We start from the raw sequence: 14,609 nt of genomic DNA, 5'->3' as shown, positions 1-14,609 counted from the left end.
ACTCTTTCCTTGTACCTTCCACCATACCATCCAATATTCCAGTAGTGAAGTCTTTTAATTATCTAGCAGTTGATTTTTTCCCTCCTTATACACCACTTTTAATAAAAACTTTCAGGCCATCTTAAGCAGAGTTGAAACTGATGTGAAACGTACAGCACGTATCTCAACTATAAAAACTGATATTTTATCAAGGGTTCATTTTTATTTGAATATGCTTCCCCTCTCACCCCCTCAGGGTTATTGGGGTAAGATCCATGACCTTATCTCTAAATTTATCTGGAAAGGCAAATGTCCTTGTCTCAAATTGTCTACCTTACAACGTGTCAGGAAAGAAGGAGGACTTTCCGTCGCTAATTTTGAGATGTATTTCTGGTCATATGTGTTGTGCCATTATCAGTCTGGTTTGACCCCAAGCTAGTACCTTCATGGAGAGCTATTAAGGAGAATCTGGCCTCTCCTCATTGATTACAAGACTTGGTATACACTAATCTCTCTCATAAATGTTCCAAATCTAAACTGGGCCCCATAATGTCTTTCCTTTTATCAACCTGGCAAAAAGTAGGAAAAGCAACTCATTCTCATCTAAAGTGGCATACTCACAGTCCTATCTTTCATAATTTTGCCCTCCTTACTGGAGGCGTCCCCTTTACATTTCCCCAGTGGAGCAACAGAGGAATCCATACTTTGTGAGACGTCTATAATGAAGAGGGCCTCAGAGCATTCAACGATTTGCAATTATCATTTGATTTACCTGGTTCTTCATTTTTCTTGTACCTGCAACTCAGATCTTCAATGCATGCCTATGGGGTACCCTGGGACCATCCTTTACAAACTCATGAGCTTCATATCCTTTTAGATGTTGATGTCTAATCAAGTGGTTTAGTGTCTAAGCTTTATACTGTTATTGAACTCTTCTTGTGGCCCACTTGCTATTCACCAGGTGTGGGAGAGAGACATTGGTAATGTGGACTGGTTGGCTGTCTTGGACAACTTGAATCACACATCCAAAAATCCTAACCATAAACTTATTCATTTTAATTTTATACATAGGCTATACCTCACTCCTACAAAATGATATCTCATGAAACTTGCATCCTCTCCAACTTGTCATTTATGTTCCCTTGGTCTCATGGGTTCATTTTTACATATGTACTGGGAGTGTCCTGCAGTTGCTGCTTTTTGGAAAGAGGTATCATCTACCTTAACAGATTTACTGGATGTGCGTATACCTTGTTGTCCCAGGCTGTTGATTTTGAATGGTATCATCACTGGCTCTTTCTCCCTCCCAATATTAAGTTTTGTTTTCAGGCCTCACAGCAGCGAAGAAGATGTTAGTGCTTAGATGGAACCCCCCCCCCCCCCCCCCCCCCCATACACTCACTCATGTGCAATGGCTGACATATTTTTTGAATATTATACTTTTTGAACAATCTATAGCTGGAATACATGGAGCCACTGAATGGACTATTCAGGCATGGACCTCTGTAGCTGCAGCTGCAGCTGTTGATCTGAACATATTATCTGTAAACTATTATGTTGTATGGAAGTGCATTTCATTTGAAGGCTGGTTATTTATGAATCTGTGTATTATTTTGTATCTATTATTTAAGATAGAACTATGGTGAGAGGGGAGGGGAGGGGAGGACACAGGTTGCTACAGGGGTGGGGGGTTTGACCTTGAATGTTCACAGTGGTGTAGACTTTCTTTAATATCTTTTCCGCTGCTGTAAGTTTATTTGTTCTACCTCTGCTGAAATAATACAAATAAATAAATAAATAATTGATATAATAATTATTGATGAACAAAACAAACAAACAAACAAAATATATATATATATACACACACACACACACACACACACACACACACACACACACATATATACAGTTACAGTTACATAAAGTATATATATATATATATATATATATATATATATATATATATATATATATATATATATATATATATATATATATATAAAACAAGACAGGGATCATTCACACAACAGTTCAACACAAGAATCGAATGTCAATGGTGGAAATGATACTCCTGCAAGAGCGTCCATAGTGAGAAAGACTTTGATGGCTCCATCCTGAAGGTGCACTCAGCTGCACCGTCAGCAGGGGGCGGTGTGCTCGGAATCTGCCCTTTAGATTGACTGTAACAGCAGACCGACACGTGACCAAATAGCGGAACCACAGTGTGAGCGCAGCGGCTAACCGGACTGTTTTTACCGGCGCACTCAAGTAGACTCCATGACAGTTAGCAGTTGACAACAAAACCGAGGTAAACAGATGTTTTTTCTCTGATGAAATGGGTTGTGACACACAGCTGGACTGACTGACGGTGTCTGTGGTTATTGAAGGCTGTCTGTCCTAACCAACCAGCACACAGACACACAGACAGACAAACAGACAGAGCCGACAGACAGCAGTTCATTCTAATGTCAGTGTTCATGACAGGGACAGTAGAGTCTACTGACAACATTTATACATGTTATACATGTTATTTTTGTCAGAAACTAGAGCTGAAGACATTTCCACCTGCTGTTATTACTTTTACTTCTGATTAAATTAGTGAATCAAAACAACAAAGCAAGTTTCCTGATCGTTATTCTAACGTTCTATAAAACTGGGATTGTGGTTAAATAACCAGAAGCCGAACTAATTGATTCAAGAGGCTACATGTTCTGGGTGCTAACCAACTGATGTAAACATATATGAATATAATATATGATTATGTGGCGTAATATATGAACTGATTGGACTAAGTACATTTAAATTGATATAATTAAAGTGCCAACAATTCATTTTACTTTGTTTTAATTCTAATCAACATACACTCACTCACTGTCAGTGTAGTTCAGCTGTGATTGTGGTAACAGGAGGAGTTGGGATGGGCAGAAACAGACTGCACATGTGAAGGTGTGTCAGTATGTGAGCACGTGTGTTGGTGCATCAGTTAACAGCATGTGGGATCAGGTGGATCCTTTCATTTTTATTGTTGCTGCCAGTCCTTTTTTGTCCTCAGCTTATTTGTATTGGTTTGTTTGTTAGGATACATGTGTTTCCGAGGGCTGAACAATTTTGAAGAAGTATCTAATTGCAGTTAATTGTGATATGATTTACAACATTAGAAGAAGGGATAATTTTTACATCATTAATTTCATTTTCATTGAAAACACATTAAAGGGATAGTTCACTCAAAAATGAAAATTCAGTCATTATCCACTCACCATCATGCCGATTAAAGGTCGGTTCTGTTTTTTTTTAGTCCACAGAACACTGCTGGAGTTTCATAGGAAATCAGTGTTGCAGAATCTTCCAAACAATGGAAGTGAATGATGACCAGTTTTCAAACTGAAAAAACAACAGGGAGAAAAAACATAAATTGCCTCCATAATACTGCTTGTCTGGCATAATCCAAGTCCTGACATGACATTTGCACACCCTCACAACATACCCCCCCCCCCACTTCAGATGGTGTGTATGTGCATGTGAATGTGACTCCAAGCTAAAGATCCACAGCGAAGATTCAGGCTAAAAATATGGTGTAAATAACATTTTTTTTGTCAGCATGGCATGTTGTGGCTTTGGGAGACTTGGATTACAGCAGACAAGCAGTATGGAGGCATTTTATGTTTTTATTCTGTTGTGTTTTTACATTTGAAAAGTGGTCACCATTCACTTCCATTTCTAGGGAGATTCTGCGACACTGTTTTCCTGTGAAACTAAACTCAGCCTTTTCATTTTTGGGTGAACTATTCCTTTAAAAGTATTATGGAATGTTATTTTTTGCAGGGATCTGTACTAAACATGGATATTTTCTAAAGTCTGTAGAATGATGTGTTGGCCAGGACACCACTGTAGCACCACAATATTTCATTTAAAACAGTATTTTGATACGCCTTTAACAAATATTGTGCATCCTGTAAATTACAGTTTGATAAAAATTTGTAATTAATTGTTCAGCCCTAGTTTTTTCTTCCATTTCCATATTGACTACAGTACATGCAGTGTATAGTAGATTTGCACTCTAGCCATCTGTAGATCACTGGGAGGGTGCTGGCTGTTCGCAGGCTCAGAACTTTTTTTTTCTTTTTTACAGTTTGACAACCTGACATGTGCAGATGTAAATAAGAAATCATAACATGCAGCTAATACGAGATGAGGCACCTTTCTGTTTGCCCCTGTGCACTTGACTGGCTTGGCAGAGCCCTGGGGCCTCATTACAGAAAACTCTGAAATCCTCTCTTATGTCAGTTTAGGATGGCATATTACAGACCCAACTACATTTAGGAAAACATCCCATCTCATATTTGGATAAGAATTTAGCTATTACAGAAGCATCCTAAGAATATCCTCAGTTAGGAGGATTCAAATAAATTCAAAATAACTGTCAGACATGGCAGCATCTCTGTTGTTAGGTGTGTCTGGAAATGACAGTGAGGATGGGGAACAACTCCAAATCGCTATGACTGAAAGGCTGCTCAAACCCTGTGATGATGTTTTAAATTTCCCTGACCCATGTAATGGGTGAATATTGACTGCCAAGACAATCAAGTTTGAATTTGATTGATGGGCTCCTTTCCTTCAAATCCTTACCATGGGTCAATAATGGGAACTTCCCAAAGAGGTGGTGTTTCCTCTCCTCTAAGACACAATTAATTCCTGTGACTCATGAAAGCTAAAACTGAACACCCGTCTTTCCTTGTCCATTCACAAGCCAGTGACAAATGAAGTGAGACAGCAGTTGTCATGGATACAGGCAGTCTTGTGTATACATTAGACTCAGATAGAGGAGAATTAAGTTTACAGCTCTAGTTAGAATTTCAGTTAAGGTCTGAGATAGGACAGGACACAGACATGAATTTAGAAACTGCTTCTCTAAGAGGAGGATTGGATTTATCCTGTCTTGAAAACTTAAATTAAGATAGGACGAGGATTTTTTTTCTAGAATGAGGCTGCTGGTGTCAGACCATCACTCAGTCAGCTCAGTGTTTCTTCATAACAGCTGTTTTTTTTTTGACACATTTTGCCTGTAACAAATATTGCACCTCCTGTGATTTTTGAAAATTGCAGAAAGCCATATTGCACTTTTGATTAAGTTTTGAGTATTTGTGCAGCCCCACTGTGAATGCCACATCTGGCTGTACCTGTGGAAACTCATAATGGATCGAGGAGCCACACAAGTATGACCAGTGAAAGGGATTGTACACTCCATCCACATGCTCTTATTTCAGGCTCTGTCCATCTCATTCTGTTTGAAAGATCTGCTGATGTCTTTTGCAGTTGATGTTCGCCACTCTGTCCACGATGATGTCACATGGTTTCAAGAGCAGTAAGCAGGACTTCACCTTTGGGCCATGGAAAGTGACTGCTGCCAAAAACCACATCATGAAATCCAAAGACATTGAACGGTGAGATGGTCTTCTTATTCTGGGGAGCAGATATACATCGGCTTGTTGGGACAGTTCACCTCATTTTTCCTCTGGCTTTAGCGCTACTCATCAAAATAGTTTCTGTGAGAGTTACCAAATTTTGGAGTTATTGCTATCACTTATCACTTCACTTAGAATTGTTACCCAAGTTTTTGACATTTGGGAGAGTAAATAAAAAGAAGTTGCTGTTGTTGTTGTTGATGTTGCTGCTGTTCATTGCACAATGTCTCCATGTTCCGTTTATTATTTTCTTTTTAAATACAACTAAGTTACAGACGTGTTGCAGAGACGAAGACCCTTTTAGACTCAGCAATGATATCATGGTCCATTGCAGTGCTTCACTGCATGTTATCATATGCCAATTTGGTAGACATCCCCCAGCCTACACTGTATCAATCATTATATCCAATATGTATTCAGTTTTGTCATGATACTGGAATCTCCAATTTTGATACAGGACCTTGAAAAATGTCAACATTTGATACCATTTTCAAGACGACAGGGGAAATTGACTCAGCATTGATAGTATGAAAGTTTAGCTTTTTATTAAAAGACAAACAAAACAAGGCTATGACATTACAGTGGATATAGCAAATGAGACAAGTGACAAGAAGAAGACAGCACTGTGAATAAGTGAGAGGAGGCGGGACTATGTGGACACTGCAGCTGTGTTTGTCAACTCGCTGTAAAAGAGAGGAAAAAGTATGAAGGAGGGCTGGTACCAGAATATTGATACTGTGAAACAAGAGTATTGAAATCATTTCAAATATTCACTATTGATATTGATCAATATTTTAACAACACTAGTATGTTCAATAAAGCTTTTGACCTTGCAGAGATATATTATTCTGTATGTGCAATTTTCTCACACAGCGTCAGCCATAACTTTGGACTTCAATGGGAAAATCAAGACTTTAATAGGTTAAAGAATGCGTGTAATTTTTTTCACCACAAAGAAATGAATCTTTTCTTCTCTCTTTCCAGGTTAGCAGAGGAGATGAACATGCCCTCCCTTCCAGAGATGTTGTTTGGGGACAATGTCCTGCGCATCCAACACACAGACGGCTATGGCATCGAATTCAATGCAATCGATGCCCTAAAGAGAGTCAACAACATGGAGGATGCTGTGAAGGTGGCCTGTGCGCAGGAATGGCTGGAGAGCAGGCAAGATGAGCATCACAGTGTGTTAGCAAAGGCCACAGTTATGTGGCCTGAACTGTTGAATCGCTGTTGAATTTCTGACACTCCTTGATTTCCACTATCCTTTTGAAATCTGACTTGTATTACACTGTGGCTCCTTAGAGCAACTCACTTGCACTGTGTGTGTGTCAGTGACAACATTTACATGCGCACTGAGTTGCTGCTATTATTTTGAATAGTGTTTCTCAAACTTTATACCATGTACCACCTGAGAAAATACTAAGCTCTCCAAGTACCACCTTACTGTTTTGTGTTGTGTGGTGGCAGGAGGTGCTGTGAAGGCTTCACTGGTGCTTGTTAAGTAACCACTAGCACTCAGTTCAGTGATACCCACTTCTTTTCAACACAGCGGTTCCTGATCTATTTTTCTCTTTGTCATAGCTGGTTGACTTTGAAACAAAAATATAGGAAAGAAAACTTATTTTAACTTATATTTCAGTTATCTTATATTTTACATATTCCCATTCTAAATTTTGTAGCATTTGAGAGTATTGTATGTTTTTTGAAATTATATGAAAATTCTGATATTCTTCTGTGTACTACTAGAAGGAGTTCATGTATCACCAGTAGTACACATACCAGAATCTAGGATTTAGAATATGTCAGTATTGTAAAAAAGATGCTGGTCATGTAAACGACATATTTTGTTTGGAGGTTCCTGATTTGGCCTTTTTCAGACTGGACTGGATTTTCCAATTAATACATGTATGTATGTATGTTTCAGGTTTTAGGAGCATTCTTGACATGTAGCATATGTAGATGCAGAAATTGCATCTCAGTTGGGTTTTTACTTGCCTGTTTTATGGTCAGATCTGTGTGTTGTAAACAAACCAACTAGCCAGCAGTTTGCAAGACTGAGGTAGAGATGCATGCATCAAAGAAAAGCCCACATTGCTGGATGGAAGGAGAAACACACCTTCTTCTGTTAAACATTATGAAAGATGTGGATATCAACAGGTTTTTACATGGACAAATATCACAGTGCTAATCTTTTCACTAAGGTGGTTGAATGAATGACAGAGGGAGGCTGTGTTTGTTATGTTAATCAGAGTCTGTAATAGTCTGTATTAGTGTAGTATTCATTTTCATTACAGTAGGAATATTGTCATTTTCAAACTAAGGACAAGAAACTGAATATTTTGTACATGTTAACATAGTCAGTGAAGATTGATCTGTGCTGTGATTTTAAGTGTTTCAGAGTAGAAAACACCAAACACATATTGGCCCAAACATGTACATGCACACAATATTCCAGTTTTTGTCTTTATTCTGTAAAAGACCATGTTCCTACTATGCTGTTTACATGGCTAATGAAAATGACCTGTAATATTCCCATTCACATGCAGGTGTGCATACTCTGATTATGCATGCTTCTTTCTGCCTCTGTCTTTCATCCATTTAACCACCAAAATCTGTTGATATAAAATGTTTAAAATAATATTTAAAAGTGTGTTCCTCCTTCTGAGCATAAATTTGAGATTTCCCTTTGGGCATGCATCTCTGCTTCAGCCTTGTGAACTGTTGGCTAGTTGGTTTGTTCACAGCACAGAGTGGAAGATGTTGTGTATCACAAATTGCTGTAAAAAACACAACTTAGAGGCATATTCTCAATTTGCTGTTTCCGTGTCTGAAGAATGCTCCTTAAACCAGAATAATACCAGCATGTCCCACGTGTCTAAATAAGAATATAATCCATTTCGATTAAGGCCTAACTCAGAATATCCAAAGTCAGAATATTGTAGGAAAACTAGTGAGCATGTAAATGTAGCCACTGATTATAGTTTCAGTGCAGCCTGCTCCTGTCATCGGGGATATTTCTTTGTTGGCACAGTTTTTTAAAGCTCAAAGGTTTGCAGAATAAATGAGTCTGTCCACAGACAGTTTAATCATGTGTTTAAGATGTTGCTGCTGATTTGATTAAAAAAAGGTCAGTGGGAAACAGTAATTTTTCAGCCTTTTAATGTGTAGATTTGTTCTCAGAATCCAGTTGGAGATTTTCGAACAGTTTTGTATGCTGTTCTACACTCCCTTTTAGTCCATCAGCTGCTTGTGCACTTGCACACATCATATCTTCTTTGTCAGACACAACCTGAAGAACCTGAGTGTGTTGTTGTTGCAGCAAGTCAGGCTGCATCAGGCAATAAGACTCTGCACTGCAGTTAAGAGAGAGAGAAAAGGGGTCCTCGACTCTGAGACAACAGGACATCACAGATATGACACAAAGGGGTGTACTTTTGTGTTGAAAAAACTGTGAAAATGTAAAAAGCAGTTAATTTCCAGAAACATAATGAGTGTCACCTGTGTTGTTAACATGAGTCTGTGTGATCTCCTTCAGAGCGGACTCTGAACACTCCAAAGAGGTGGTGAGACCCTACGACTGGACGTACACCACAGACTACAGAGGCACCCTTATAGGAGAAGGTATGCAGATAAAGGTGGGTCATCTTCACTATAGAATGGAACACAAACATGCAGAGTGGTTTAGTGTCTTTGAACAGCTGTGTTTCCAGCTGTGTTTGATTTCACTTTGTTGTTCACGTGAAGGTGATGAAGACAGCGGAACGGATCGACATGGAGAAGCTGAAGGCTCGGGAACAGATCATGTTCTTTGATGAGGTGCTGTTGTTCGAGGACGAGCTGCACGACCACGGAGTCTCAATGATCAGCGTCAAAATTGTGAGTGTTGTGTTCATGTAAACAAGCTGATAGTGCTGATCCAAATGAGGACCAGATTTGCTCACCTTTAACTGATTTTCCAGACACTGTGTGTGTGTAATCAGTGCCTAATCTACTGAAGCAGGATGTGTTATTATGAAGAAAGTTTTGAAATTTGTTTTTGGTTGATCATATCTCTGTAGTTTCTCTTTTATTAGCATTGTATTTGATATCATTGGAAGGCCTGTTCATTTCCCTTTACCATGATGTGCCATTTGTAAGGATCCTGCATTAGTGGGATGAGCAGCACAGCTGATAATGTGGGTGGAACCCAAGTGAAATGTGTCAAATTTCCCAGTAGGTTCCTCCACCCTCAGTAGTGGGTGAAAGAACCACATGCAGCTGCAACAGCCTGGCTCCTCCACCTCATGCTGGTCACACGTTGCTCTGGGCTGGCACTCCATCCCTCAACCAGGATTTGTAACAGGTCAGCCAGCATGGTTGCGTCGATCACTCTAGCATGTATAACCTAATAAGCTGTGCCTTAAGGTCTCCTGTTAGCTTACAGGCTGTTTCCCAGAGTCTCCTTAGCTCAGGTATGCCTTCTGAAATGTTTACCTTTAGAAGGACGGTCTGAACCACTCATAAGCTGTCCTTTAGTGATGTGCTCCATTCATGCTGTCGTAGTTTTAGCTTTATTAGACCAACATTATGTTTTTCAAATGGACAGTTGCAGTATAGCTCATATCTAGGCTACTTGCATAAATGACACGATTAGTTTAAAATTAACTTTATGAAAATTAATTATGAAAACAGTGTTTCTGTACAGAACACATCATGAGAACGTCATTTCATCTGTTTATTCTTATCATGATGGTAGCCTAATAAAATATAGGACCTTTCCATAATACTAATCCAATTTGTGAAAGATTGTAGATTTTTTGTGTAATGGCTTTTCTGAGCCTGAACCCTAGACTGAGCCTGAGTGCTGAACACTGCCATCAGAGGAGCACAGTGCACACACACACACACACACACACACACACACACACACACACACACACACACGCACACACACACACACACATGCACACACACGCACACACACACACACACACGCACACACACACTGCAATTAAATGTGGATATGCTGCTACAGGTGTCTATTGTATGAGAACAAAATCATTCACCCATTTAGCATTATCATTTACCCTAACCTTTCAACAAGTCTCAGACTGTGTCTTATTTGTCCCAGTTCATACTCTGTTTTATATTTTGTAAACTATAGGTTATGCATTTATTGGAACTATCACAAGGTCTCGCCTGGACTCTTATATATATTAAGCAGATGATCTTTAGTAGTCATAGCTTCATTTGCTGTAATATTAGATTGAGGTTAAATGACTTCTGTTAAAATGTTATTTATGAGCATTTACAGGTGATCAATGGATGTGTGCACCGCAGCGAAAGACAGCTTACAGCTTACAATGTACTTTAGCAGCACTTCCGTAAGGGCACCTGCCAAGGGACAGTCTGGGAAACCGTCATCGGAAAAGAAGGCCCAGCACGTCGTCTCCATCAACCCAACACTTGTGAGATCAGCTTGTGCGTGGTGTATATGCTGAGTGACCAACACAACCACATTGGCTGCATGTGGTTCTTCCACCCGCTACTGAGGCTCCCAACTGTCTGTTCTATGAATAAAGTGTAAAATTATGAATGTCTTGTCTTTTTTTTTTCTTGTTACTGATAGAGAGTTCAATCAGCCAATAACAGCTCAAAACAACAACACCAACAGGAGAATACTCACTTTGACTTTTGCAGGAAAATTTGGCACATTTCACTTGGGTCCCACCCACATAATCAGCTGTGCTGCTCATCCCACAAATACAGGATCCTGACAAATGGAACATTGTAAAGGGAAATGAACAGGCTTTCCAGTTGTATCAGATACAATGTTAAGAATACAGTGACAACAGAGATATGATCGATCAAACACAAATTTCCAAACTTTGGCAAGTTTATAATGTTGCATTCGACAGTCTGATGTTTCTGTATGTGTGGTTAATGATGCAGAGGGTGATGCCCACCAGCTTCTTCTTGTTGCTGCGTTTCTTCCTACGAGTGGACGGAGTGCTGATCAGAATAAATGACACACGACTGTATCATGAGGTTAGTTGGGCGGTGCAGGTCGGAGGATTTAAATGTTAATCCACACAGATTATGATAAAGTCTCTAATGAGTAACGAAATTATTGTGCTGTTTTTGATTCCAGGCTGGAAAGGATTACATGCTACGAGAGTTCAGCACAAGGGAAAGCAAAGTAGCAGAACTGAAGGTGAGCTGTGACACGTCACACACTCATATCACAGCACAGCTTCAGAGCACTAACATGCAGAACTGTGCTTGATAGAGTTTACTCATGTTTTGCAAATTAAAATTTAAGAGCAAAAATCACCTAATCTGCATATTTATTTCTTTTTTCATCAAAACTATTAACATTGCAGATCACCTCGTTTATAGGCCTTATGATAATCAGAGCATCATACTGATGTGTTTATTTTTAAGGAAGACATGTCTTTAGGTGGGATGGGGGTCCAATATGGGTCAGCTTTGTGGGTTCATGTCTCCTGAAAAAAAAAATGCTGAGAGGAAGTGTGTGTGTGTGGTCTGATGTTAGCTAACATGACATGATGTAGTCATTTTTTCTTACATAAAGTTTGTTTTGTCCTTTCCATTTTATCACAGTTTTGGTTGACAAAATGCTGCCACGTGCCATTGAAGAGGAACATAAAACCCTTTTTTATTACCACAGTATAACTTCATCACCAATGTTTGCATACAGCGTTAATGTAATACCAGTTTTTTACATTTGAAAAATAATCTCAACATTACCATGTGTGCATGTGAACACTATTTTCATGTCTACATACATCAATCATTCTTTATTACTGCGACAAAACTGAGGGGGTGATTTTTACACTTCATTTATGATGGAAAATATATTTTAAAAGATCAAACTCTTGGCTATTAAACCTTGTAACAGGCTAAACTCCTAGTGATTATTATTTTCAATTAAATTTATATATCAGCTCCATCAGATGGAAAATCTGACAAATGATGAAGAGCTCAGCAAAAACAGTGGCCTACACAATCAGCATTAATAATAGGTGCTCTTTTTAGAAAAATTAAAGAATTAAAACCCCAAATATAACAATTTAAAATGCAAATGACACTTGCAATGTGGAGTTGGAAAAGCAGAGGTATGGAGTCCATATCTTCCTGAATTGTCCTTTGGACAAGTATAAAAGAGCAGAACACTCTTGCTCTTGAACACTGCTTTAGAAGGTTTGTCATTTATTGAGACAAAGCGATATTCTTTCTAGCAGCTTAATACAAGGATATTGTACAGTCTGCTAGAAACTAGCACCAGCAATTACATCTTGACTCAGATCTTGCATGTTATCTTGCATGTTAGCTTGATTTTTTGGACAGGACCACATACAAGGAGTGTAGGTTTCCACAGAGATTTTACATTTCAGGTACGAAGATGAAATCTGGGGCTGATTATCAATATGTGGAGTGTCCACTGATGCACTGTATTTCTTGTTCCTCTCTCCTTCAGAACGTTCCGCCTGCTCTGTACACTGACCCTAATGAGATCGCCCAGCACTTAACCCTGAAGCTGACAGAGTGTGAGAAGCTGGAGCTCCCACTGATGGAGCCTCAGACAGATGTTAATGAAGTCCTTCAGTGACCAGTATACCAGAGGGTCCACATTGATGTGTTGCATGATGAAAACTGGGAATTATAGTCTTAAACCACATCCCTAACCTTACAGTAACAGAGCCACAGACGTCCCCTTCAGATACCTGTACAGGAATAGTTTTTATATGTGACCACAATGATGATTTGTTCGTCAAACTGTAGCCTGACTGTAGGCACAGGGCAGCTTGATGCTTAAAAACTTAAACCCCAATGAAATCCTTTGGTCTAGTCTGGCTTTGTTCATATTTGGACTGATTTTGTTTTATGAAATATTTTTCACTGTCAGGCTGATCAGCCCTCTGACACGAGGCTTGGTAGGATAGCTGTTTCCATGCTTATACTATGAGTACATCCATAATGTGTTTGTAAAAAGCTACACAGAACAGCACTGTATTTTCTCAAGTCAAAGTCATCAAGAATTTCTGTAAATTTGTCTACTGTATTTTCTACGGTGACGTATGAAAGTGAACATTTTTGTTTCCATTTTGCAAGTCAAACACTATGTGAATATGTCGACTATATGGCCAAATACATTTGTTTGTGCAAATATAGATGGCTGCCTTTGCTTGTGCTGGATTCTTGATTTTTTTTTTTTTTTTTTTTTTTTTTTTGAGGATGCTCATGATGGTTTATTTCAGCTTTCACAAATGGCTTCTACTCATAATGATCATTTAAATTCAAGCCAGATAAGATTTCATTCCAGCTAAATGTTGATGTTTAAATCAACCTGTGACCTGTGTTTAGTTTCACAACATCTTGTCTGGTGGTCTGATCTTGCAGACGGAACTGGGAATCAAATAAAATGGTAGTATAGTTTGTGGGGGAATTGTCAGGGAACTTTTTTTAGTTATGTATATACATGACTAAATATACAGCATGGTCATTCTCCTCAGTGTGTGTAATCACAAAGACAAGAAAAGAAAACAATGAGCCACGCTGTTGCACTGGGCAACATGAACACATGCTGTTGTTTATTTTGACTCAGTCTCATGCTGCCATGCTCTCAGTAATACTCACTAGAGTAGTCATTACCAAACACTGGGTCGGGACCCACAGGTGTGTCACGGGAGATTTTATTTGGATCGCCAAATAAATGAAAGAGTATAGAGGAGATTCTGCAAATTTAAGATTTATCTACAATACACCTTTTATAAAGCATTTAAAATGAGTGTATTATTTTACTGATGAGATGAAAAAACAAGAGCCTCTTAATGCTGTGTAAATGCACTTATTTTGTCTCATTTAGGCTCAAATGTCTTGTGTTTTCTTTATAAGAGGAAAAAAAAACAATGACAATTTATAAAGTTTAACGTGTATATATCTTAGTAAAATGGTCAGGGATGTTCATTTATGCACTGTAATGAACAATGAACTCTTCCCAGAATTTATTGATAAGACTTATTGTGAAGTGGGTTGCAATGGTTTGTCATTTTAAAAAGTGGATCCCCAGGAAAAAAGTTTGGGAAACACTGCACTCGAGCACAAACTGTGGACTGTAGAAATATTTTGTTATAAAAACTAAATAATAGTTTTTGCTAATATAAC

General features: G+C 38.7%; 1 protein-coding gene across 1 annotated transcript; it reads left to right on the top strand.

Annotated features, from left to right (window-relative positions):
* The first annotated feature begins 2,191 nt into the window (after positions 1-2,191).
* tiprl (TIP41, TOR signaling pathway regulator-like (S. cerevisiae)) lies at positions 2,192-13,628 on the top strand. Its single transcript, XM_084730510.1, has 8 exons — positions 2,192-2,287; positions 5,293-5,420; positions 6,426-6,605; positions 8,977-9,076; positions 9,186-9,317; positions 11,373-11,468; positions 11,572-11,634; positions 12,922-13,628. Exons 2-8 carry the CDS (start codon positions 5,296-5,298, stop codon positions 13,051-13,053), a joined length of 828 nt encoding a protein of 275 aa, XP_084586636.1. The 5' UTR covers positions 2,192-2,287; positions 5,293-5,295; the 3' UTR covers positions 13,054-13,628.
* Positions 13,629-14,609: the final 981 nt, after the last annotated feature.

This window comes from Lutjanus erythropterus, chromosome 11 (assembly GCF_056507025.1).
Source record: "Lutjanus erythropterus isolate fLutEry1 chromosome 11, fLutEry1.hap2, whole genome shotgun sequence".
NCBI classification, from domain to species: Eukaryota; Metazoa; Chordata; class Actinopteri; order Lutjaniformes; family Lutjanidae; genus Lutjanus; species Lutjanus erythropterus.
This window is presented reverse-complemented; position numbering and strand designations above follow the sequence as displayed.